We start from the raw sequence: 26,247 nt of genomic DNA on the forward strand, positions 1-26,247 counted from the left end.
TATCAATTATTTCCTCCTCAAAGTGATTCAACATGAAGTTGACAATAGGAAAAGGACATCTCAATATGTACAACATTTATACGAGTTATACAGTATCAGGGAATAATATATGTACCTCATAGACAAGCAATACAAACACTTTACCAACAGGTATTACTCATTATGTGATTATAATTCATTGGAATACTTGTCATAAGCATGTATGACACCTTATTATACCGGTCTGTCTGCTTTACATAAAGTGTTACCAAATATGCAAACTCCACTGTTCTGTTGGAGCTTTCATGATTTATTATTCAATTCATTCTTCAGTGTCATTGCGCTGGATTTAACCTTCATATGATACTCCGCTCAAGAAAATCAAAACATTCATAGAATATCATACTCATCGCAAGAAAATCAAAACATTAATACTAAGAAATATCAAACTGTCAAAAACATAAGGCAACTTCCCACGGGCCTATTTAAACTTGTGCTTGTTGTTCTTATACTGTCTTTACACACCATAAAATCCTTCAGTCAAAATGTAATGAGCAATCAAATAGTCAACAATCAAAATGTAATGAACAAAAGTGCACCTGTTCAGTAGAAACAGAAAGCCAGTGCTTGGTATGGTATACTGTACATGGGTGTCAGGTGAATTCAGACTGAAATATTCAACCAGCCCAATACATGTGCATTGAGGAAGATACACATTTTAGTAAAGCCCTGCTCTGAATGATTAGGAACACTCATTTGAGTGAGTTCATGGTCATCAGGATACTGGGTTGCTCCTCGATGATGCGCACCAGCAGGTTGTCAATGTACTGCTCCAGCTCCTTAATCTTATCGTCCCTTTTGGAGAGCTGCTCCTGCTGCTTTAGCACCAGGGAGATCAGCTCTTCCTGGGTCAGCTGGGAGTAGGGACCTTTGACCCCTGTGTCTTTGACCTAGAAGGAAAGGGAGGCAATGGAGGTTGTACAATCATTCAGTGCCATTTATATTTTTCCATAGACTTCTCTAAGGATACTATATGCCATGAATTATCTATAATGTCTGGCGGCAGGTAGCCTAGTGGTTAAGAGCGTTGGGCCAGTAACTAAAAAGTCACTGGTTTGAATCCCCAAGCTGGCAAGGTGGAACATCTTCCATTCTACCCCTGAGGAAGGCAGTTAACCCCCAACAACTGCTCCCTGGGCACCGATGATGTCTGTCAAAGGAACCAAAAAGGGTTTGTCAAAGGGTTCTCCTATGGGGACAGCCGAAGAAGCCTTTTAGGTTCTAGATAGCACCTTTTTTCTTAGACACAATGGGGTCTGATTATTCAGTACACATACAGAGGGGTGTAGTGCCCTTCCTTTAGGTGCGGAAATGCATGTTTTTTTAAATGACGACTTTGATTGAGAAATGACTAACAGATGCATTCTAAAATATAGAATAACGCATCCTCCAATTGCAACGTCTGCCTATGCCCACACATTGTCTCAATAAATTATTCTCAATTATTTTTGTTGTTGCCCTTTTTCCTCCCCAATTGGTAGTTACGGTCTTGTCCCAACGCTGCAACTCCTGCACGGACTCGGGAGAGGCGAAGGTCAAGAGCCGTGTGTTCCGAAACAACCCAGCCAAGCCGCACTGCTTCTTGACACAATGCCCGCTTAACCCGGAAGCCAGCCGCACTAATGTGTCAGGGGAAACACCGTACACCTGGTGACCGTGTCAGCGTGCATCGTGCCCAGCCCGCCACAAGAGTCGGTGCGATGGGACAAGACCATCTCTGCCGGCCAAACCATCCCCTAAACCGGACAACGCTGGGCCAATTGTAGACCGCCCCATGGGTCTCCCGGTCACAGCCGGCTTTGACAGAGCCTGGACTTGAAACAGGATTTCGAATGGCACAGCTAGCATAGACTGGCTATACATCCCGCCAAGTTGCGTGCTCAGTTGAGTTTTGGCCGCATGAGGGAAAAAAATAGTGACTTCAGCCAGAACCCTAAAAGTAAAAAAATGACAGGTGTTTTTGGTGTAACAGTAATATAGGCCTACTACTACGCTGTTATATTCAGGTCTGTTATGTAAATACTAATTAAATCATTAGGCCTATGTGATCTTGCAAGACATAGGCTACACTCAAGTTCATTAAATGCGTTATACATGAGCCCAAGTCCATAAACTGTTTCGAGGACAGACGTCTTAGCAGCCTGGTCTCGGACTAGATGTACCATAGTAAATGTAAATCCGGGACACTGAAATTAGTATATGTTACAATTGGTACGGTTACATAAGACAGGTTGCTTAAGGCAAAAATGAAAGTAAGGTGGCTGGTCAAGTGTATAACGCGAACATCTAACATTGTTCAAATCTCATCATGGACAACTTTAGCATTTAAGCTAATTAGTAACTTTGCAACTACTTTTTAGCTACTTTGCAACTACATAGCATGTTAGCTTCCCCTTCCCCTAACCTTGCAAAGTAGTTGTAAAGTTGTGTGAGAAAGCTGTTCATTGACAAAAACACCCTTGTTCCCTCCAAGCTTAGGACCCTGGGACTGAACAACTCCCTCTGCAACTGGATCCTGGACATCCTGACGAGCCAACCCCAGCTGGTGAGGGTCGGCAACATCACCTCCGCCATGCTCACCCTCAACACGGGGGCCCCAAAGGGGTGTGCGCTTAGTCCCCTCCTGTACTCCCTGTTCACCCATGACTGCGTGGACCCACACAACTTCAACACCATCATCAAGTTTGCTGACGACATGACAATGTGGTGCTGGAAAACAGCCTGTCCCTCAACGTCAGTAAGACCAAGGAGTTGATCATGGACTACAGGAAACGGGCCACCCCCATACACATCCACGGGGCTGTAGGGAAGCGGGCCAGGAGCTACAAGTTCCTCGGTGTCTAAATCACTAAGGACTTAAATAGTCCACTCACACACGTAAGGTTGTGAAGGCGTGACAGCGCCTCTTCCCCCTCAGGAGGTTGAAAAGGTTTGGCATGGGCCCTCAAATCCTCAAAAGGTTCTACAGCTGCACCATTGAGAGCATCTGGACTTTTTAAAATATGTTTGTTATTTAACCTTTATTGTACTAGGCATTTAACTGGCTGCATCATTGCTTTGTATGGCAACAGCACCACCCTTGGTCGCATGGTGCTTCAGAGGTTGGTGCCGACAACCCAGTACATCACTGGGGCCAAGCTCCCTGCCATCAGGTGGTGTGAAATACCAGCCACCCATAGACTGTTCTCTCTGCTTTCGCACAGAAAGCGGTACCGGTGCATCAGGTCTGACACCAAAAGGCTCCTGAACAGTTTCTATCCCCAAGTCATAAGACTGCTAAATAGCTAACAGAGTGGCTACACAGACTGAGTTGACCCTTGTATTTCTGTTGTTGTCTCTATGCACACTGAAACTACAACACACACATAACATGCAGTCACATTTATACTGACTCAATACACATACATACAACCATAATTGGTTGTACCGCTACTCTATTTATCATATATCCTGATGCCTAATCACCTTACCCCTATACATATCTACAATTGAAGTCGTAAGTTTACATACATTTAGGTTGGAGGCAAACCTGACCCAGTTACACCAGCTCTGTCAGGAGGAAGGGGCCAGAATTCACCCAACTTATTGTGGGAAGCTTGTGGAAGGCTACCTGACACGTTTGACCCAAGTTAAACAATGTAAAGGCAATGCTACCAAATACTAATTGAGTGTATGTAAACTTCTGACCCACTGGGAATGTGATGAAAGAAATAAAAGCTGAAATAAATCACTCTACTATTATTCTGACATTTCACATTCTTAAAATAAAGTGGTGATCCTAACTGACCTAAGACAGGGAATTTTTACGAGGATTAAATGTCAGGAATTGTGGAAAAACTGAGTTTAAATGTATTTGGCTAAGGTGTATGTAAACTTCCGACTTCAACTGTACATCTTTTGTCTTGCCCATTCCCCCTCTGAATGGCACACATACACATGCCATGTCTGAATTGTCTCAAGGCTTACAAAGTATTCTTTAACCGGTCTCCTCCCCTTTCATGTGCCGTCGACTGGTAAGACGCTTCAGGAGGGAGGTCACGTGGTTTTGGGATTGAGCCCCTGTGTGAGACGAATCAGGAGGAAGTGGTACTTGCTAAGGAAGCGGCGTGACGTCCTTTACACTGGCTAACATAATGTAATATCCTACATAGAGAATCAGTTCAACGTCTAGTTTTTAGTTTACATTTGGCTGAGTTGTCAACTGACATGAAATCATTAAAAATACAAATAATTCACCATGCTAAAATTGGCTAAAGGCCTGTTAAAAAGCCTATTAAAAGCTCTTAAGGATCTGACTCTTTTTTTCAATTTTCACCTAAAATGACATACCCAAATCTAACTGCCTAATGTAGGAGAATAACACAAATGCATATTTTTGGACCATCATCTTTGAAATGCAAGAGAAAGGCCATAATGTATTGTTCCAGCCCAGGTGCAAAAAAACAATGAAAACTACAAAAGCGGGCATTTCTGTAGACGTGATTCATACTGGCTGAGGGCATTGTCTGAATGACATCACAATTAAACAACTAGCAGAGAAAAATTACATCTGCATTAATTACTTACTAGCCAAGTGCTCTTTGATGACATAATATACTGTTCCTTTTGCTTTATGTTAAACTCAATAATAATATAATAATTATATAATAATTAATATAGTACCAGCTATGATTTCCTTTGCACAAAGTAAAAGTATTGCAAATACAACCTAGTCACAAGTTAGTGGTCAGATGACCGAAGCATACACTGTATGCAGAAAAGTACTTCATACCTACAGCAATATATGGTGGTGGATCTATGATGTTATGGGACTATGTTGCTTCTACTGGTCCTGGGGCCCTTGTTAAGGTCAACGGCATCATGAACTTTACACAGTACTAGGACATTTTAGCCAAAAAACCTGGCCACAAGTAGATCTTCCAGCAAGACAACCTCAAGCACTGATCAAAATCGACAAAGAAATGGTTAATTGACTATACAATCAACATTTTTCAATGGCCATCTCAGTCTCCGGACTTGGAACCCATTGAAAACCTGTGGTTTGAATTGAAGAGGGCAGTCCAAGCACAGACAAAGGATATCAAGGATCTGGAAAGATTCTGTATTGAGGAATGGTCTAAGATCCCACCCAACGTGTTCTCCAATCTCATAAATTATTATCCTCGCAAAGGGAGGGTGCTAAAGTATTGAAAATAGGTGACAATTATTTTGTTAAACAAAATCTTTCTCTGAGCAAGCGTATTAGTATAAAATACAGCTCAGTATTTGTATTATTTATTTTGATCTTTATCAAGGGTGCCAATAATTATGGACCTGACTGTATATTCCTTTAACGTACCTTTATCTTCTCTTGAAGGCCACCGAGGATCCCGGTAGATTTGCCAGCCTGTCCCTCATGGATGTTGGAAGCTGGCTGGTTTTCCAGGGAACTCAAGGGCTTTACTGGGTGTGGCCTGAATCGAGATAGACAGTGAGAGTAAGAGAGACTCAAACTTTTCTGAAAAGTATTGTTATTAGAGGATGCAGCATGTGGATGTGGGGGATATCCGAATAAATGCCTTTTTCTCAAAAAGCAGGTCTGATTATTACATGTCTCATAGCACAGAAGAAGAAGAAAAAAAAGAGTTGAAGCTTGCTGCCAACAGTGGGAAACGATTTGTTTGATCAGTTAGACATGACAAGAAATCCGAGCAGAGTTCGTCTTCACAATTTTACTCATTCCCACCATATATGACACAATGACAAAGAGTATCTGTTCTTTCTCTCTTAGATAAGGTTAGACTGCAGAGGATCCACAGTGTACGCACAAGTCTGAGTAATGGCATTTTACAGGCTCCACTGAGATTTGTCAGATTCTACAGGAAGAATAACATGACAAAAAGCAATGAAAGCTACAAAGGCTGGCATTTCTATAAACGTGATTCATACTGGCTGAGGGCATTGTGTGAATGACATCACAATTAAACAACTAGCAGAAAATAAATTACATCTGCAGTAATTAGTAGCTAAGTGCTCTTTGATGACATAATATACTGCTAATTGCTCTGGGGAGCTATGTTCCTTTTGCTTTATGTTAAACTCCATAATAATTATAGTATAATCATTTTTAAAAGAGTACCAGCTATGATTTCCTTTGCACAATTTTTGAAAGTATTGCAAATACAACCTAGTCATAAGTTAGTGATTTAATTCAGGAAAGTGCAGCTAAACATTTGATAAGAGTGTAGAAGAGTTTTATAAAGGGTCACTTTCATGAAGTGTTCTGGAACAGTGCATTTTACAATCGATTGGGGAGGTTTAGTAATTCTAACTACAGTACATTCTACAGGAGAGGTTTGGTGGACAGCACATAGCTGCTACACGCTACAGGAAAAGGCTGAGATCTCTCTCACCTGCGTGTGCTTGAGGCAGACCTGTCCCCTCTCCCTCCTGCCTCCTCTCCACTGTACTGCTCTGTAATGGAGGGCAGAGCTCCAGCATGAAGCAGGGTCTTCTGGCCAGGGACAGAGCTTGTTGTCTGGGGAGGGCAGTCTCTCCTGCCCCCTGATCCCTTCAGGGGCTCAGGGTGGGGTATGGAGGAGGGGGCAGGTGAGGGGAAACATGGGGGCTGGGCAAGTGTAACACATGGTAGTGCCACACCCACCCCGCCATTCTGCTTTTTTACCCAGTTACCTGAGGAAAGCTTACTCGAAGTGGGAGCCCCTGGGCTTTGTAGTTTTCCAGAACTCTGTTTACCAGCTCCCTCCTCTCTAAAGGTGGATGTTATCTTCACAGGAGGCAAGGGAGCACGGGCCCGCTTCGCTGATGTGCTTTTGGTGGGACAGGAGACATCCTCGGCTGGCAGAACATCTGGCGTTGGAAGCTCAGTTGTGTCCCCAACCACACGCTTCTGAAACGGACCTAGATCTGCATCTGTGGAGGTACAACTCTGTTGATTGTGAGAGTCCGGGCTCCCCTGGCGCTCACCAGTTAGACTCTGTTCTACACCACATCCAGAGGACTTCTCCATTCTGCAGTCTTCTGCAAAGGGATTATTTGGACCAAACTCAACCGAAGAGTCATGTTCCTCAGTATTTGATTGCTCATCTAACACATCAACTGTTGGCGTTGGCATTGTCTTCCCTGGAAGGTGCTGGGGCCTGGAGGGTGCTGGACCTTTATTGTGTTTTGCAACCACCAACCCCCCAGTGGCTGATGGCATGGGTTCCTCTGCTTGGTTTCCATGGTGGGTAGAGCTCTGGCCTCCACTGATGTGCTCTGTTGTAGCTGTGGAGGAAGATCTCAGTGGCGTGATCATCTGTACCACACGTTGAGAAACTTTGGACATGGAGGCACCCACTCTGTCCTTATGTCCCCGATTCACACTGGTCATACTCTGGTCCCTCTGTGTCTGGCTTGGAGCCTGGTTTGGTCTGTCAGGAGGCAGTGGAGCAGGACGCTTGTCCCTCCTGACATCGGAATCATCCTGACTAACACTCTCATTTAAGTGCAGGTCATGTTCGCTTCCCACCAATGACGTGGCAGAGTGGCGTCTTGGAGGAGGCTGCGGATTTGTTGGCGTTTTTTGGGTGAGGGTAGGAGTGGCAGAACCAGGGTTGGACTTACTGGGCCAGTTGTCCTTATGAGCCCATCGCTGGTTGTCTGGGGGCAGTGGAGCAGGGCCCTTATCCTGTCTGACACTGGAATGGTCCTTACCACTAACACTCCCCTGGTCATCCCCACTTCCAACCAATGCCGTGGAAGATTGACATCTGAGGGGAGGGGGCGGTTTTGTTGGCTTTGTTTTAGCGAGGGTAGGTGTGGCACAATGAGATTTACTAGACCAGTTGTCCTTACGAGCCCAGGGCTGATTGATGGGAGCCACAGGGGCAGGGTCTTTCTTCTCCATCAGATTAGCAGACGGGTCAATAGCGTCTCTATTTTCCCTTGCGCCTCTGGGGGAGTCCATAGAACTCTCCAGTTCAGGAGACGAGGACGATAAGAAGGGGTTGGAAGATATAGCAGGCTTTGAAGGGTTCCCCCATGAAGAGGGTCTGGAAGAGCAGGGTTAGGAAGGGGAGGGTGCAGTGAGATTTTTTGTTGTTGTTGCTGATGACAAGGTCTAACTACCAAACATTGAAAATGGAAAAACCTTCAAAACTTTTTAAAGAACATAGAATTAGTTTCTAAAGCTAAATGATGAAATGCTATGAAAGTCTTGCTGGAATCCAAACACAAACACATTCCAGTTAGCAGAGAGGTAGTCAATGTAAACTACAAACTATAGAGGTGTTATATAACACAGTTGTTATTAGTTGCTCATAACTCACCAGACAAGAACATGGGAGAAAGGGTGTGGATTTCATTTTATTATGAGAGGGACATGAAGGTTAGTTATAATGTTTAGGTTAGTAACACAAACACACTAAGGCACGGAAAGGTTTTACATGTAGATTTAAAAGAACCAAAACATGAATGAAACAATACACCAAAAGGAGAAATAAAAAAGAGAAATCATCTTTCTAGCCTCTGAACCGTGAACTGTTCACATGACCAAACAGCCTTGCTTGAATACACCGAGTCAAATCATCTTGTTGGTTTGTTTCATCCTCATCAGCGTACATACTCTCATGCGCCATTCAACATCAACGCCCTAGTTAAAAACTTGAGCAATCACCTAATGCTTTGTGTCTCACTGACATTTGTAGAAACTGTATAGCAAGGTGTGATTCGTGGGAGGAGCAGCCAATCCTAGCTGAGCCAAAGGTTTCCAATGCGAACACGCACAACCACATTTTCCACTGCACTGCAATTTTCATGACGGTGTCATAGCACCTTCAGGGGATTGTGCTTTAATGAAATGCGCATGTGAGAGTAGTGTCATACACCGCAGGCCGACAGATACCAGGACATCTCGCTTAACACCAAACGGCCATGACTCCAACACACGGAGATTAACTTAATATTCTCTACAGAGCGTCACCCTGTACCAAAGTATTTGATAAGGCAACAGGTTTTCTGATCAAATCTCAATTTTGTACCAAAGCAGTAAGGATCCAATAAAACCAACCCAATTCCATCCAGCCGAGTCTCTGCAATCCGCCACACCGTGCCATGTCCATACATTGGGCTTGTTGCCTCCCTTGATTAACTGGTGGTATAAAAGTCTCAGACAAGTTGGTAGGTTTTCCACATAAATCTGACTTGTGCCACCCAGAGGAAAGAGAATGTTAGCATTATTGATATTGTTTTGTTAGAAGATGAAATGGGATATCTGAATCAGAGAATCTGAGGATTTGAGAGAGGGAAAGTTAGTGTGTGTGGATGAAAGGAGAGATCTCAGGGGGTTCCAGAAGACACTTGGGTATTTTCCCCCTGCTGCTTTTGGAGACTAAATAAATAGTGCATCCATAATTTATGGCACCCAAGGGCTAATGGAATTCTGGCAAAGGGAACTGAGACAGTGTGTGTATGTGACTGACCTTGGCTTGACTGCTGATACTTTATTTATCCGGCAGCTGATGGGTCCAGTAGTGGTCATAGGGTTCTCCTCAAACAGATTATTTGAAGAGCTGTCATCAAATGAACTGGTGGGAGAGACTTCCTCAAAAGGATTATTGCACACAGTGACCTTTGCCTCGCTATACTGCTCCATCTGCTTCTCAACTTCCTCCAACGGTGCCCTCGCCTCCTCATGCCTTTGCTCTTCCTCCATCTGTGCATTTCTCCTTTTCTCTTCCTGTCTCAACTCCTCTGTTTTCATATTTTCTTCCTCTACCCTAAATCTTTCTTTCTGCTCCTTATCATTCCTCTCCTGTTCATTGCCCCTTTCTTCTTCAAGCCTCATTGTTTCTGCTTCCTCCTTCCTCAACATCTCCTCCTCAAATCTCCTTATCCTCTCTCCCTCCTCCCTGATCTTCCTCTCCTCTTCATCCTTCCTCAGCCTCTCCTCCTCTAATCTCCTTATCCTCTCTTCCTCCTCCCTGATCTTCCTCTCCTCTTCATCCTTCCTCAACATCTCCTCCTCAAATCTCCTTATCCTCTCTTCCTCCTCCCTAATCGTCCTCTCCTCTTCCTCCTTTCTCAACATCTCCTCCTCTAATCTCCTTATCCTCTCTTCCTCCTCCCTGATCTTCCTCTGCTCTTCATCCTTCCTCAACATCTCCTCCTCTAATATCCTTATCCTCTCTTCCTGCTTCCTGATCTTCCTCTCCTCTTCATCCTTCCTCAGCCTCTCCTCCTCTTCCCTCTTAATTCTTTCCTCCTCCTCTGTCCTCTTTATCCCCATTTCCGCTCTCAGCCTATCTTCCTCCTCGGCCTTCCTCACTCTTTCTTCCTCCTCCCTCACTCTTCTCTCCTCCTCTCTCAGCCTATCCTGCTCTCTCTTCACTCTTTCTTCCTCCTCCCTCATCTTCCTCTGCCGTTCCTCCCTTCTTTGCATATCTTCCTCTTGTTCTCTCCTAATCCTTTCTTCCTCCTCCTTAATCCTCTCCTCTTTCTCCCTCTTCAATCTTTCCTCCTCCTCCCTCATTTTCCTCTCGTCCTCCTTCCTCAGTCTATCCTCCCTCTTCATTCTTTCATGCTCTTCTCGCCTCATCCTTTCCTCTTCTTCCCACCTCTCTTGTTCCTCCTGTAACCTAATCATTTCCTGTTCTTTCTTCTTTACCCTCTCCTCTCCCTCCGCCTTCAGTCTCCTCTTCCTCTCTTCCAGCATTCTACTTTCCTCCTCAACCCTAATCTTTTCCTCCTCCTCCATCCTCTTTCTGTTTTCCTGCTCCTCCTTCCTTGTTTTCTCTTCCTCCTCAAACCTAAGTCTTTCTACCTCCTTCCCAATCCTCCTTTTCTCTTGTTCCTCCTTCCTCACCCTCTCTTCCTCTAACTTCTTTCTCTCCTGCTCTTCCTTTCTCTTCATATCATCCATCTTAACTCTTTCTTCCTCCTCCTCATCCTCCTCTGCCCTGCTGCTCTCCCCCTCTGCCCAGGGTGAGGGCTGCTTCAGGGCCGTGAGAGAGTCCATGGAGGTGCTGGAGCTCTTACGGCCCTGGGCCCTACGTAGGTCTTCCATGGAACCGTGGCCTGAGCTGGCAAGGCTGAAGGTGGAGCCGGTGCGTGCACTCCGGGGATGGGGATGTTCTGTGTACAAGTGACTGCCGTTGATGCACAGGTTACTCTGCTCTGCAAGCGGGGCATGGATCTTAGAGCGCCCTAGAGACAGGGAGCCCTGAGAAGCCTTACTGTCGGAACTGCCTGTGCGCTTATGGGTCAGAAACTTTAATTTATTTTTACCTGTGGATGAGAAAGAAGGGGGGGGGGGATTTGTAAACACAGTGTAACAAGTTTTCTAATAGATTGCTATATTTAAAATGGAAGGCCAGTCTGTGATGATGTTCACCTTCAGAGGAGTCCTCATTGAGGCCTGAGGGGCTGCCACTCAGTGAGGAGTCCTTCTCCGGCAGAGGGCCCAGGACAGACATGGATTGAGACAGTCCGTGACGCTGCAGATTAGACTTGGGGGAAAACAGAGACTTCAGCTTGTTTTTCTTCTTTTTCTCTTCTTTGTCTGCACCTCCCTCCCCTTCCCCCTCTCCCTCGCTGTCCGTCAGAACCTGGGTGAAGGACGGCACCACGGCAGACGCTGAGTCCGACAGACTCTCCTTCTTCTTGCCTCGAACCTTGTCCTTGAACTTGCCCAGGCGGGAGCGCGGCTTGTCTGTAGCAGAGAGGTCGAACATGCTGGCTGTCAGGTTGTTCTTCATAAACTGGATGTCCACCAGAACCTCTCCCCTGTCTTTGTCTGGCTTGCCTGCCTTATCCAACAGCTTATGCCATCTGTTGAGAGAAAGTCTATTGTTTATCAAATAGTTTCATTGAATTGGTACGAAACACATGCTGTTCTTATCGGAGAGATGGCTCAAGAACAAGGTCTATGAATGTGAGGCAGTGAAAGAAAGAACCAAGGTAATGTTTTATTTGTTTAGATGTCTACTGAGCTCCTCCAATAACTTGTAAGGGCACTCAGAAATAACTAGAAATGTGTAGGCATTCACCACTCTTTTCAGATAACGCACACTTAGCAGACTGATCTATCTGAACAACCACAGCATGCATAAGCAGAGGAAGGCTGATGATCAAATAAGTGTCATGTGTTCATCAGTCCCTGGGCCTCACCTCCAGTTCTAAAAATATATAGTGTCTACATGTTGTTAGCTATCACAAATAAAGAAAGCTGTCACCCATAGCATGGCTTTATTCAAGGCTGTATTTTCCCCTTATTTGTTGACCTCTAATCCTATTGGTTCCAAGGGTTTTATCCTAGCCAAGAGAATAATTCCAGTAAGTTGGGGCTGCTGCTATTTTTCCTTTCAAATGTTAAGAGTCCTTCCATGGAAACAGTGATAATTTTTTGGAGAGGCCCATGGGCGGAGGAGCCAGGGGAAATGACCGATGATGCGGTAAGTGATCTTGAGAGTCAGTGGGCATTATGATTCATACTAAATGGTCACCATAGAAAGAAAGACAATATCATCCTTGCCGTCCTACTAAGGTGTAGCACAATTCTGTTGTATGTTAAGACTGAACACCATGTCTTAAAATGTACTGTATAGGCTACTACAGGCCAGCAGTGGAAATGGGTGGGGGTGGGGGGGACCGGGTTCCGGGAGTGAAATCATTTTGCAATGTGAATTTCTAAACTGAATTAATGGACTTTACATTGGAGGGTTCTATGAGTGATCATAGCTACAGGCTATGCAGGTAAAATATAGTTGGAGTCTGTTACAATTACACTCAATTTAGGTTCATATTTAATGAATCACTTACAAAATCCCCAGGCACTTTTTTTGATGAATGCAGTATATTAAATATAATCAGAATATCACAAAACAAGTTCCTCTACGCCTAGTCTGTTTCACTTGTGTAGAAGATGCCTTCTGGGAAAAAGAAGGTCAGAGTACAAAAGAAAGGCTCACATCGGAAGAACTGCATCAAGTAATTTCTTGTCGTCCATGCTGATTGGTTCAATGACCCTCAAGAAATCACCGTTGTATGTATTCAGTTATAAAGAAGGTACTGTTCATACATCTGTATGTTTCAGCTGTTCATATAATGGAATAACAGTCAAAACAACCATTCATTTACATGGTGCAGACACTGGTGAGGACACACTATGGACATAATTTATCACACAAAAAGAGAAGAATTATATATGCTGTAAAGTTTGTAAGTCGCTCTGGATAAGAGCGTCTGCTAAATGACTTAAATGTAAATGTAAATGTAGTTTAGAACTGAGCAATGCAGAGCTGAGTCAGCATTAAAAGTCTGTCAAGCAAAACCCATGAGGCCCGAGGTCGCCTGTTCCTCAACAACCCAGCTGAAGTCTGGAAGGAAGTGAGTGAGGAGGGGGGCAGGAAGAGTCAACCAGGGGTCTCAGACCTGTGAGGTGTGTGTGGCCATGATTGCCCTCTTGGAGGTTACAAAAACAAAATGAATACAATGCTGTGACTGCAGCTTCTTATCTTCGGTGAAGCACTCAATGTGAATCTAAACAGACTGACTGCTCACAGAATGACAAATATGATGAATAACTGTATGGGGGAGAGAGAGCCTCTCCTCACTATTACTGCAGCTTTGTTGTTGAGAGGACAGTGTGGGTAAACGTAGGGCAAGGTAGGTAGAGGTGCCAGCTTTCATTGTTGTCCAATGTTATTATTCATTCACAGAAAAATAGAGCAATACATTTGGGAATTGTACAACAACTTAAAACAAATCCAACTTTGTCACATGCACCGAATACAACAGGTGTAAACCTTACCGTGAAGTGCTTTCTTACAAGCTCTTAACCAACAACGCAGTTCAAGAAATAGAGTTAAGAAAATATTTACTAAATAAACTAAAAAATAATAAAATAACAATAACAAGGTTAAATGCAGGGAGTACCGGTGCCGAGCCAACGTGCGGGGGTACAGGTTAGTCGAGGTAATTTGTACATGTAGGTGGGGGTAAAGTGACTATGCATACATAATAAATAGCGGCAGTGTAAAAACAAATAGAGGGGGGGGGGGGGGTCAATGTAAATAGTCTGGGAGGCCATTTGATGAACTGTTCAGCAGTTTTATGGCTTGGGGGTAGAAGCTGTTAAGGAGCTTTTGGTCCTAGACTTGGCGCTAGGATTACCACTTCACGTGCGGTAGCAGAGAGAACAGTCTATGACTTGGGTGACTGGAGTCTGACAATTTCCTGGGCTTTCCGCCTAGTATATAGGTCCTGGGTGGTAGGAGGCTTGGCCCCAGTGATGTACTGGGCCGTACACACTACCCTTTGTACTGCCTTACGTCAGAGGCCGAGCAGTTGCCATACCAGGCGGTGATGCAACCGGTCAGGATGCTCGATGGTGCAGCTGTTGAACTTTTTGAGGATCTGGGGACCCATGCCAAATCTTTTTAACTTAAAACTCTCGACTGTCTGTTCGGCACACCTTTTCCTGTAGTCCACGATCATATCCTTTGTCTTTCTCACATTGAGGGAGAGGTTGTTGTCCTGCCACCACACTGATCTCCTCCATGTAGGCTGTCTCATCGTTGTCGGTAATCAGGTCTACCACTGTTGTGTCATCTGCAAACGTAACGATGGTGTTGGAGTCGTGTATGGCCACGCAGTCGTGGGTGAACAGGGAGTACAGGAGGGGACTAAGCACGCACCCCTGAGGGGCCCCAATGTTGAGGACGTGTTGTTTCCTAACCTTACCACCTGGGGGCGCCCTGTCAGGAAGTCCAGGGTCCAGTTGCGGAGAGAGGTGTTTAGTCCCAGGGTCCTTAGCTTAGTGATGAGCTTCGTGAGCACTATGGTGTTGAATGCTGAGCTGTAGTCAATTAACAGCTTTCTCACATAGGTGTTCCTTTTGTCCAGGTGGGAAAGGGCAGTGTGGGGTGCGATTGAGATTGTGTCATCTGTGGATCTGTTGGGGTGGCATGTGAATTGGAGTGGGTCTAGGGTTTCCGGGATGATGCTGTTGATGTGAGCTATGACCAGCCTTTCAAAGCACTTCATGGCTACCAACATGAGTACTATGGGGCGGTAATAATTTAGGCAGGTTACCTTCGCTTCCTTGGGGACAGGGACTATGGTGGTCTTTTTGAAACATGTAGGTATTACAGACTCTGTCATGGAGAGCTTGAAAATGTCATTGTAAACACTTGCCAGTTGGTCCGCGCATGCTTTGAATACATGTCCTGGTAATCAGTCTGGCCCCGCAGCTTTGGAAATGTTGATCTGTTTAAAGGTCTTGCTCACATCGGCAACTGAGAGCGTTATCACACAGTCTGGAACAGCTGGTGCTTTCATGCATGCTTCAATGTTGCTTGCCTCGAAGCGAGCATAAAAAGGCATTTAGCTCGTCGAGGCACGCGTCACCAGGCAGCTCGCGGCTGGGTCTCCCTTTGTAGTCCGTAATAGTGTTCAAGCCCTGCCACATCCGACGAGCGTCAGAGCCGGTGTAGGTAGGACTCAAATCTTAATCCTGTATTGATGCTTTGCCTGTTTGATGGGTCGCCTGAGTTCATAGCGGGATTTCTTATAAGCGTCCAGATTAGTGTCCCGCTACTTGAAAGCGGCAGCTCTAGCATTTAGCTCGATGCGGATGTGGCCTGTAATCCATGGCTTCTGGTTGGGATATGTACTGTGGGGACGACGTCTTCTAAGCACATGTTGATGAAGCCGATGACTGAGGTGGTATACTCCTCAATGCCAATGGATGAATCAAATAGAGGGCGAGGGAGAGCCTTGTATGCGTTTGTGTGTGTGGAGTAAAGGTGGTCTAGAGTTTTTTTTCCCTCTGTGACATGCTGGTAGAAATGAAGTAAAACAGATTTGTTTGCCTGCACTAAAGTCCCTGGCCACTAGGAGCACTGCTTCTGGATGAGCATTATATCTTGTTTGCTTATGGCCTTATACAGCTTGAGTGCGGTCTTAGTGCCAGCATCGGTTTGTGGTGATAGACGGGCTACGAATAATATAGATGAGAAATCTCTTGGTAGACAGAGTACTTTATGATAAACTGTAGATCACACTACCTTAGGCAAGCAATACCTTGAGACTTCTTTAAAAATGTAGACATTACGCACTAGCTGTTATTGACAAATAGACACACACACCCCCCCCTGCCCCTTGTCGTACCAGACGTAGTTTCTCTGTTCTGCAGATGCATGAAAAATCCCGCCAGTTCTATATTATCCGTGTCGGCGTTCAGCCACGACTTGGTGAAACATAAGATATTACAGTTTTTAATGTCCCATTGGTAGGATAGTCTTGATCGTATATCATTCATTTTGTTTTCCAATGATTGCATGTTGGCCAATAGAACAGATGGTAGTGGAGGTTTAGACCTCCGTAACCTTTTTTTCTGTCTTTTAACACAAATGACAGGGATTTGGGCCCATTCCCGACAAAGCAGTATATCCTTTGCGTCGGACTAGTTAAGTAAAAAAATCTTTGTCCAGTTCGAAGTAAGTAATCGCTGTTCTGATGTCCAGAAGTTATTTTCGATCATAAGAGACAGTAGCAGCAACATTATGTACAAAATAACTTCAAAAAAAGGTCAATGTGGTCAGGCTTGTTCAACCTGTCCCTCCATTCCATTGAGTCAATTACTGTGAAATGTACATAGAGACATTCCATAATTGATGTAGATTACTGTGTGTGTAAACAAGTTTTCTGTTTAGTTAACGCATCTCCCTTGAGGGAGGCCATTGCATCTAAAAATACTGATCCAGTCTTGAATATTAGTCAGGTTCACACACCCTCCTTCCATGTTACGGAGTGACTGACAACACCCCAAAGACTCATCCTTTCCTTCTACACCTCCCTGCTAGTGTTTGGAATACTGAGCAAGCACGTCAGGGACATTCGTGCCCGCTTGTGGAATCTACTTAGGGGCCACATAGCAGTCACAGTTGTTATACTGTACGCAGTAGCTGAGTAGTTATGTAAACATTTTAAACCAACTCTCTGGCCTTACAGCTGCACTAACACAAGCTGCATTGCCAAAGCAGTAAGGAATGGACACTTACAGTAAGGCCAATTATTATTTCATCCCAATATAGCTCTGTAATTCAATTGATGTTAGACAACAAAGGACAGTTCATTCTTCTCTGTGGTGAAAATGTCAAGTTGTTTTGAAAGTTTCTCAGTGAACAGGACACACCCAGACAATCCTTGTAGTTGTTCACGGATGCCTGTGTGGACATCACATCACACCTCTCAACAGACCCTTGTGAACAACACCCTGCTAGGGAAGGGCCGGGCATTGGAGAAAGGGAAAGGGGGATACCTAGTCAGTTGTACAATTGAATGCATTCAACGAGACGAAGAAGAGGAGAAGTAACTTAAAGTCAGTAAATAGGAAGTTACAACAGTTAACTGTAGTGGCGTTAGCTGGGTGGAGGGTGCTGACTAAGAACAGAATACAACAGTCAATGAAAGGGTAATTTTGTATGAAAAGGCCCGGCGTCAGAGTATCATCTCCACGCAGCAGTCTCGCATCCCAGTGTGAAGTACACAACGTGCAGTACTACTGCTGCTCACAGGCATGATAGACTAATGGAAAGAGATGGAACACTGTGTGAGTCAGCATTTAGGATATTATTATTCTAATGGCTCTTTCAGCACATACTCTTCCTGTGTAACCCTGAATGGCTGATAAAACAATGCCTTCCTTGACACAAACCGTTCTTATCACAATGTGCAGCTGAGTCTCTCCCCCTCATACACATGCACACACACATTCACTGAGAGAGAGAGACATAACTGAAAGCCAGCCTTTTATTCAAAATATGGCCCCTATAATAAGGTTTGCAGATTAAATCTGTGTTTGGTGCAGTCACCCTTATAAAGTATCTGTTTATGAACAGCCTTGTCCTTGACATAGTTATGCCACAGAGGAGGTACCTTCATTGTGATAAAAGAGCGGAAGAAAAATATGCACCGAAAAATGTGCTGCAATGTCGCTTTTCCATATCCTCATGGAAATCATGCATTAGTAATTAGTACGGTTACATGCACACAATAATATGACCATTAGGAATAAATCAGGTTAATATAGTAGTTCAATTTAAATGTTTACATGCTTTGAAAGAATAACTATTTCCCTAATTATCCTGTTTACATGGACACATCTGAAATCAGGTTACCTGATGGGACTTTGGTAAATGCAGAAAATCACCAATCAAAATAAACATTCTATTACTGCAACCATGTTACTTTTGTGATGCCTATTTGATTCTGAGTTGGGATGTATAACGTTTGTAAGTGAAAACTATTTCTAAGACCCATACTTTCAGTTTTACCAAACTCACGAAAGAGGGACGCTTGCACATGCGCAGATCAAATACACCAAGGTGTTTACTAATCATTCCAAAGATTGCCCCGAAATCCTGGTGTTCAATCGGCGTATACTGACTGTGATTATGACTTTAGGCTGATTCAGAGAAGCAGAGTATGGTGTTTACATGACAAATGCCATGCTCAGCCTACTGCCATGCTCAGCCTACTGCCATGCTCAGCCTACTGCCATAATCAGTTTAATATTGAATTATTAGTGTGCATGTAAACGTACTAAATGTTATTATACACTATGCAAAATGAGGCATTACTATTCAACAGTGGAGGGAGTTGACTAAGAACAGAATAGAACAGTAAATGAAAGGGTCATTTAGTATGAAAAGGCCCGGCGTCAGAGTATCATCTCAACGCAGCGGTCTCGCATCCCAGTGTGAAGTACACAACGTGCAGTACTACTGCTGCTCACAGGCATGATAGACTAATGGAAAGAGATGGAACACTGTGCGAGTCAGCATTTAGGCTATTGTTCTCTTTCAGCATATACTCTTCCTGTGTAACCCTGAATGGCTGATAAAACAATGCCTTCTTTGACACAAACCGTTCTTATCACAATGTGCAGCTGAGTCTCTCCCCCTCATACACATGCACACACACATTCACTGAGAGAGAGACATAACTGAAAGCCAGCCTTTTATTCAAAATATGGCCCCTATAATAAGGTTTGCAGATTAAATCTGCGTTTGGTGCAGTCACTCTTATAAAGTATCTGTTTATGAACAGCCTTGTCCTTGACATAGTTATGCCACAGAGGAGGTACTCCATGTACCTTCATTGTGATAAAAAGAGGTGAAGAAAAATATGCACAGATAAATGTGCTGTTAAGAACAGGGTTGGAGAGCCCTGCTCTATACCATTGAGTCAATTCCTGTGAAATGTACATAGAGAAATGACATTGTTGTATATTAGTGTGTGTGTGTGTGTGTGTGTGAAGTTTTCTAGTTCTCTCGTTGAATGACAAACACTTAATTTAATAATATTTTTGTACGAGCGAACAGCTGAAAAAACCCTGCCGAAAACCCAAACCAAACAAAAACATCTCAAAATTTCATCATAATATATGCGGGAACTGTTTCAACTGGGAAACATGCAATAGTCTTTACTGTTTTTCGTCCTAAATTAACGTTCTTGGGGCGGGGGGGGTTATTAATTAGGCTGCAGGCATATTTATTTCACAACTTCTTGAGAAACTTTACATCTCACTAAGCTGTCTCTAGGTATTTCAGTCCACACAACATGTGCCCATGTCTTATTTCGCTGCTATACACAGCACCAGGTGATGTGCACTGCACGCACACACTTAAGTCTGGTAAGTGGACACTCTTGAAAGTGGATATTGCTGTGTCTTGTGATGTGTAAGGAGAGTGCTTCTTGGTCAGACTTTTAGAGGAAATCTAGTTTGGTTTTTGCATCTTTCTGATGACCTATGCAAAGATCCATCAGGATTTGCCATCTCCTTATATAGGATCAGACTTCTCATGCCCTATGTAAAGTCCATTCTCCATGATGATAATTGGTTTCATGCTACATGCTTTATCTGAGTAGGAGACAGGACTGGAGACAGGACTGAGGATCTCCACGGCAGATAGTTTTCCCCCCCTCTGTGTGACAGTGATAGGTTCATGTGACGTTGTTGTTATCTCTGACCTTTAGCTAAAATGCCAAACTTCAGCAGAATTTTTGTAATTTTCTTCTCAGACCTGAATTCTTCCCAGAGCTACTTTTATATGCCATCTTCATAGCCTCTCAACCGTTTTTCGATGTCAAAGGATGTCCATGGTAACTCATAAAACCTGATTCATACGTATATAGTCCTATCAACCTTCGTTTTGAGTTCTTCAGAAAATGTCTTAACTCCCTGAACACGGCTCACTGGTTTTTTCTTTTTCTGTTCTACTGCTTTCTCAAGGTTGACGATGGTGTATCTGATTTCTGCGGTGGCCAAATCCAGACTTAGCCTCACATTCCAGAATGTTTAACTTGAAAAACAAACCTATTATGTGCTCCCCCTCTCTGGTGGTTGGGACTTGACCGTGGCTTTACCAGCTTCCAAACAGACCGCGTTATGTTTGACTTAAAGCAGATAACTCAGTGTTACTGTTTACACCGCTTTCCTTCCAGTTCTCACTAGCCCCAGACAGCTTCTACCTCTCTCTGAAACAGATGCAGTTCATTCAGATTCATTCAGAATTTTTTTTCTTCATTTTCTAAAGGACTAGCGGATTCCCTTTTGAAAAATAACATGTTTTATTTAAAGAGCAGTTTCAAACATTGGCATGGTATCTAGACATTGACACAGCACAAATATCCCTCTGGTAATGATTTCTTACTCTTAACTGTGTTTGTACAGTACCAGTCAGAAGTTCAGACACACCTACTTATTCCAGGGTTAATCTTTATTTGGACTACATTCTACATCTACAAAATAATGAAATAAGACATGGAATTATGTAGTAGCTAAAAAGTGTTAAACAAATCAAAATATATTTGAGATACTTCAAAGTAGCCTCCGTTTGCCTCTGACAGCTTTGCACACATGGCATTCACTCAACCAGCTTCATGAGGTAGTTTTTTCAAGTGCAGTCGCAAAAACCATCAAGCGCTATGATAATACTGGCTCTCATGAGGACCGCCACAGGAAAGGAAGATCCAGAGTTACCTCTGCTGCAGAGAATAAGTTAATTCAATTTACCAGCCTCAGAAATTGCAGCCCAAATAAATGCTTCAAGTAACAGACACATCTCAACATCAACTGTTCAGAGGAGACTGCGTGAATCAATCCTTCATGGTCAAATTGCTGCAACAAAAAAAAAACTACTAAAGGACACCAATAAGAAGAAGAGACTTTCTTGGGCCAAGAACCACAAGCAATGGACATTAGACCAATGGCAATTTGTCCTTTGGTCTGATGAGTCCAAATTAGAGAATTATGGTTCCAACCGCTGTGACTTTGAGATGCGGAGTAGGTGAACGGATGATTTTCGCATGTGTGGTTCCCACCGTGAAACATTGAGGAGGTGTGAGGTTGCTTTTCTGGTGACACTGTCAGTGATTTATTTAGAATTCAAGGCACACTTAACCAGCATTCTGCAGGGATACACCATCCCATCTGGTTTGCACTTAGTGGGACTATCAACTGTTTTTCAACAGGACATTGCCCCAACATACCTCCGGGCTGTGTAAGGGCTATTTGACCAAGAAGGAGAGTGATGGAGTGCTGCATCAGATGACCTGGCCTCCACAATCACCCGACCTCAACCCAATGGAGATGGTTTGGGATGAGTTGGACCTCAGAGTGAAGGAAAAGTAGCCAACAAGTGCTCAGCATATGTTGGAACTCCTTCAAGACTGTTGGAAAAGCATTCCATGTGAAGCTGGTTGAGAGAATGCCAAGAGTGTGCAAAGCTGTCATCAAGGCAAAGGGTGACTTTGAAGAATATAAAATATATTTTGATTTAACACTTGTTATGCTTACTACATGACTCCATGTGTTTCTACAATGTAGAAAATTGTAAAAATAAAGGAAAAACCCTTGAAAGAGTTTGTGTCCACACTTTAGACTGGTACTGTATATACCTGCTTCCCCATCAATTTTGTGAAGGGGGAACATGGACCTGAGAAATCAGCCTCAAATCCCATCTGTGTGTTACTGATCTGACACATGTACAGAAGTAGGGTACATGTACAATGGGGACCATAAACTGTTGAATAGTAATGCCTCATTTTGCATAGTGTATAATAACATTTAGTACGTTTACATGCACACTAATAATTCAATATTAAACTGATTATGGCAGTAGGCTGAGCATGGCAGTAGGCTGAGCATGGCAGTAGGCTGAGCATGGCAGTAGGCTGAGCATGGCATTTGTCATGTAAACACCATACTCTGCTTCTCTGAATCAGCCTAAAGTCATAATCACAGTCAGTATACGCCGATTGAACACCAGGATTTCGGGGCAATCTTTGGAATGATTAGTAAACACCTTGGTGTATTTGATCTGCGCATGTGCAAGCGTCCCTCTTTCGTGAGTTTGGTAAAACTGAAAGTATGGGTCTTAGAAATAGTTTTCACTTACAAACGTTATACATCCCAACTCAGAATCAAATAGGCATCACAAAAGTAACATGGTTGCAGTAATAGAATGTTTATTTTGATTGGTGATTTTCTGCATTTACCAAAGTCCCATCAGGTAACCTGATTTCAGATGTGTCCATGTAAACAGGATAATTAGGGAAATAGTTATTCTTTCAAAGCATGTAAACATTTAAATTGAACTACTATATTAACCTGATTTATTCCTAATGGTCATATTATTGTGTGCATGTAACCGTACTAATTACTAATGCATGATTTCCATGAGGATATGGAAAAGCGACATTGCAGCACATTTTTCGGTGCATATTTTTCTTCCGCTCTTTTTATCACAATGAAGGTACCTCCTCTGTGGCATAACTATGTCAAGGACAAGGCTGTTCATAAACAGATACTTTATAAGGGTGACTGCACCAAACACAGATTTAATCTGCAAACCTTATTATAGGGGCCATATTTTGAATAAAAGGCTGGCTTTCAGTTATGTCTCTCTCTCTCAGTGAATGTGTGTGTGCATGTGTATGAGGGGGAGAGACTCAGCTGCACATTGTGATAAGAACGGTTTGTGTCAAGGAAGGCATTGTTTTATCAGCCATTCAGGGTTACACAGGAAGAGTATGTGCTGAAAGAGCCATTAGAATAATAATATCCTAAATGCTGACTCACACAGTGTTCCATCTCTTTCCATTAGTCTATCATGCCTGTGAGCAGCAGTAGTACTGCACGTTGTGTACTTCACACTGGGATGCGAGACTGCTGCGTGGAGATGATACTCTGACGCCGGGCCTTTTCATACAAAATTACCCTTTCATTGACTGTTGTATTCTGTTCTTAGTCAGCACCCTCCACCCAGCTAACGCCACTACAGTTAACTGTTGTAACTTCCTATTTACTGACTTTAAGTTACTTCTCCTCTTCTTCGTCTCGTTGAATGCATTCAATTGTACAACTGACTAGGTATCCCCCTTTCCCTTTCTCCAATGCCCGGCCCTTCCCTAGCAGGGTGTTGTTCACAAGGGTCTGTTGAGAGGTGTGATGTGATGTCCACACAGGCATCCGTGAACAACTACAAGGATTGTCTGGGTGTGTCCTGTTCACTGAGAAACTTTCAAAACAACTTGACATTTTCACCACAGAGAAGAATGAACTGTCCTTTGTTGTCTAACATCAATTGAATTACAGAGCTATATTGGGATGAAATAATAATTGGCCTTACTGTAAGTGTCCATTCCTTACTGCTTTGGCAATGCAGCTTGTGTTAGTGCAGCTGTAAGGCCAGAGAGTTGGTTTAAAATGTTTACATAACTTAAATGTAAATGTAAATGTACTCAGCTACTGCGTACAGTATAACAGCTGTGACTGCTATGTGGCCCCTAAGTAGATTCCACAAGCGGGCACGAATGTCCCTGACGTGCTTGCTCAGTATTCCAAACACTAGCAGGGAGGTGTAGAAGGAAAGGATGAGTCACTCAGTAACATTTATTTTATTTATTTTACCTTTATTTAACCAGGCAAGTCAGTTAAGAACAAATTCTTATTTTCAATGACGGCCTAGGAACAGTGGGTTAACTGCCTGTTCAGGGGCAGAACGACAGATTTGTACCTTGTCAGCTCGGGGATATGAACTTGCAACCTTTCGGTTGCTAGTCCAACGCTCTAACCACTAGGCTACCCTGCCGCCCCAAGGAAGGAGGGTGTCTGAACCTGACCAATGGCCTCCCTCAAAGGGAGATGCGTTAACTAAACAGAAAACGTGTTTACACACACAGTAATCTACATCAATTATGGAATGTCTCTATGTACATTTCACAGTAATTGACTCAACCCTAATCTAGTTCACCTGATTCTAATAATTAGCTGGTTGGTAAGCTGAATCAGGTTAATTACAACTGGGGTTGGAGCAAAAACCTACAGGAAGGGATCTCTCCAGGAACAGGGTCGGGAGCCCTGGACTAGAGGGACATGTTGAACAAGCCTGACCGCATTGTTTTACATTTTTGTTTGATTCCCAAATGTATTGCTCTATTTGTCTGTGAATTAATAAGAACATTGGACAACAATGAAAGCTGCCACCCCTACCTACCTTGCCCTACGTTTACCCACACTGTCCTCTCAACAACAAAGCTGCAGTAATAGTGAGGAGAGGCTCTCTCTCCCCCCATACAGTTATTCATCATATTTGTCATTCTGTGAGCAGTCAGTCTGTTTAGATTCACATTGAGTGCTTCACCGAAGATAAGAAGCTGCAGTCACAGCATTGTATTCATTTTGTTTTTGTAACCTCCAAGAGGGCACTCATGGCCACACACACCTCACAGGTCTGAGACCCCTGGTTGACTCTTCCTGCCCCCTCATTTCCTTCCAGACTTCAGCTGGGTGTTTTATTCCAGGACAGTGTCACAGAACAGGCGACTGCAAGGCTCAGCTTTTGTTTGACCGAGGCTTTTACTGTTGACTCAAACCCTCATTGTTCAGTTCAAAACTATACATTAGGGATTGTTTTGACTGTTATTATAATATATGAACACCTGAGACTTACTGATGTACATAACATTACCTTCTTTATAACATAAATGAATACAGTCAAAATACAGTATACAGTCAAACAAACCCCCCTTTTAGTGCTTCAGTACTGCAAACCAATGGTTCGGAGATATTCAACCTTAACAGATATTCATAAAGGGAGAGAACACTGCTATGAACTAATGACTCAGAGGAGACAGGCAATTTGTGAGGTATTGGTAATGGGGTGTTGTGCTGCTCGCATGCCACACTGTTATGAGCTAAATCAGTAGGCTGTCAAAACAAGCAGAGTCACTCAATGGGAGGTGAAGGCAGGCAAGAGGAGTGAACTAAAAAGCAACAGGGCAACAATCAATATTATTCCATAGGCTCTAACAACTGGTTGTAGCACTCTACTGAGTGAATTGTCAGAGTAAATACCACTTTAGGCCTTATAGCCTGCTCTTATACTGTATTGTTGTAATTAATACATAACATTGTTGTTGCATGTCGAGTTGGGTGATTATTACACAAGTGGAATATGGGAGCAGTCCCTGTTCATCTTGTATAATTACAACCCCTATTGAAGGCCAATGGAGTAGTGACATTGTGGTGCTCCAATGTCTTAAATAGGCTATCGCAACTACAGAGATTATCCATTTAAAAAGGAATTGTGTTACTAACGGCAAACACTTTCTTGAGCAATGTAGAAATAGAAAGCTGTGATTATTACTGGATAGAGACGTGAACACTCACTCAGTCTTATTGCGGGATTTAACCTCGCTGAGCTCCAACAGGTTGATGACTGCGTGCCCGAGCAACTTGTCCGATCCCACGAGAGCCCGGTGCATTACGTGGACATGCAATGTACACTTCTCTGTGTTACCGTTGTGGAAGAGCGGCAGCTCGAACGTGGCCTCCTCTTTCCACACCGGTGCCACACTCTTTTCTGCCACCGATGTAGCGAATTTATCCTTGGCCACTTGCATGATGGCGTATGCGTCGTTGGTGCCATTTTTCCCTTTATCCTCAGGCTTCTTGCCTGAAGCACAGTTACCTGTACGCTGGTGGGATACCACTGTTGGCTCTGGTCCGATAGAGACATGGCTGAGACCTGCGGAGGTTTGGACGAGTGGGGCCTCTGAATAACGTCTAGAAACGTTTTGGTGCGCTACATAGAAGTAGATAAGTTAGTGTAGCGCGACAGAGAAAAACTTTTACCTATGGACGGTTGAGGAAACAGC

General features: G+C 43.6%; 1 protein-coding gene across 1 annotated transcript; it reads right to left on the minus strand.

The window, feature by feature from the left end:
- Nucleotides 1–58: 58 nt before the first annotated feature.
- Nucleotides 59–26,247, minus strand: LOC115124537 (calponin homology domain-containing protein DDB_G0272472-like). The gene is given in 7 exon segments (XM_029653978.2): nt 59–929; nt 5,378–5,492; nt 6,432–8,072; nt 9,501–11,304; nt 11,411–11,847; nt 25,760–26,030; nt 26,033–26,247. Coding segments are annotated over 7 exon segments (4,542 nt in total). The 5' UTR covers nt 26,109–26,247; the 3' UTR covers nt 59–731.

The sequence above is a fragment of the Oncorhynchus nerka genome, linkage group LG4 (genome assembly GCF_034236695.1).
Source record: "Oncorhynchus nerka isolate Pitt River linkage group LG4, Oner_Uvic_2.0, whole genome shotgun sequence".
Classification (NCBI taxonomy): Eukaryota; Metazoa; Chordata; class Actinopteri; order Salmoniformes; family Salmonidae; genus Oncorhynchus; species Oncorhynchus nerka.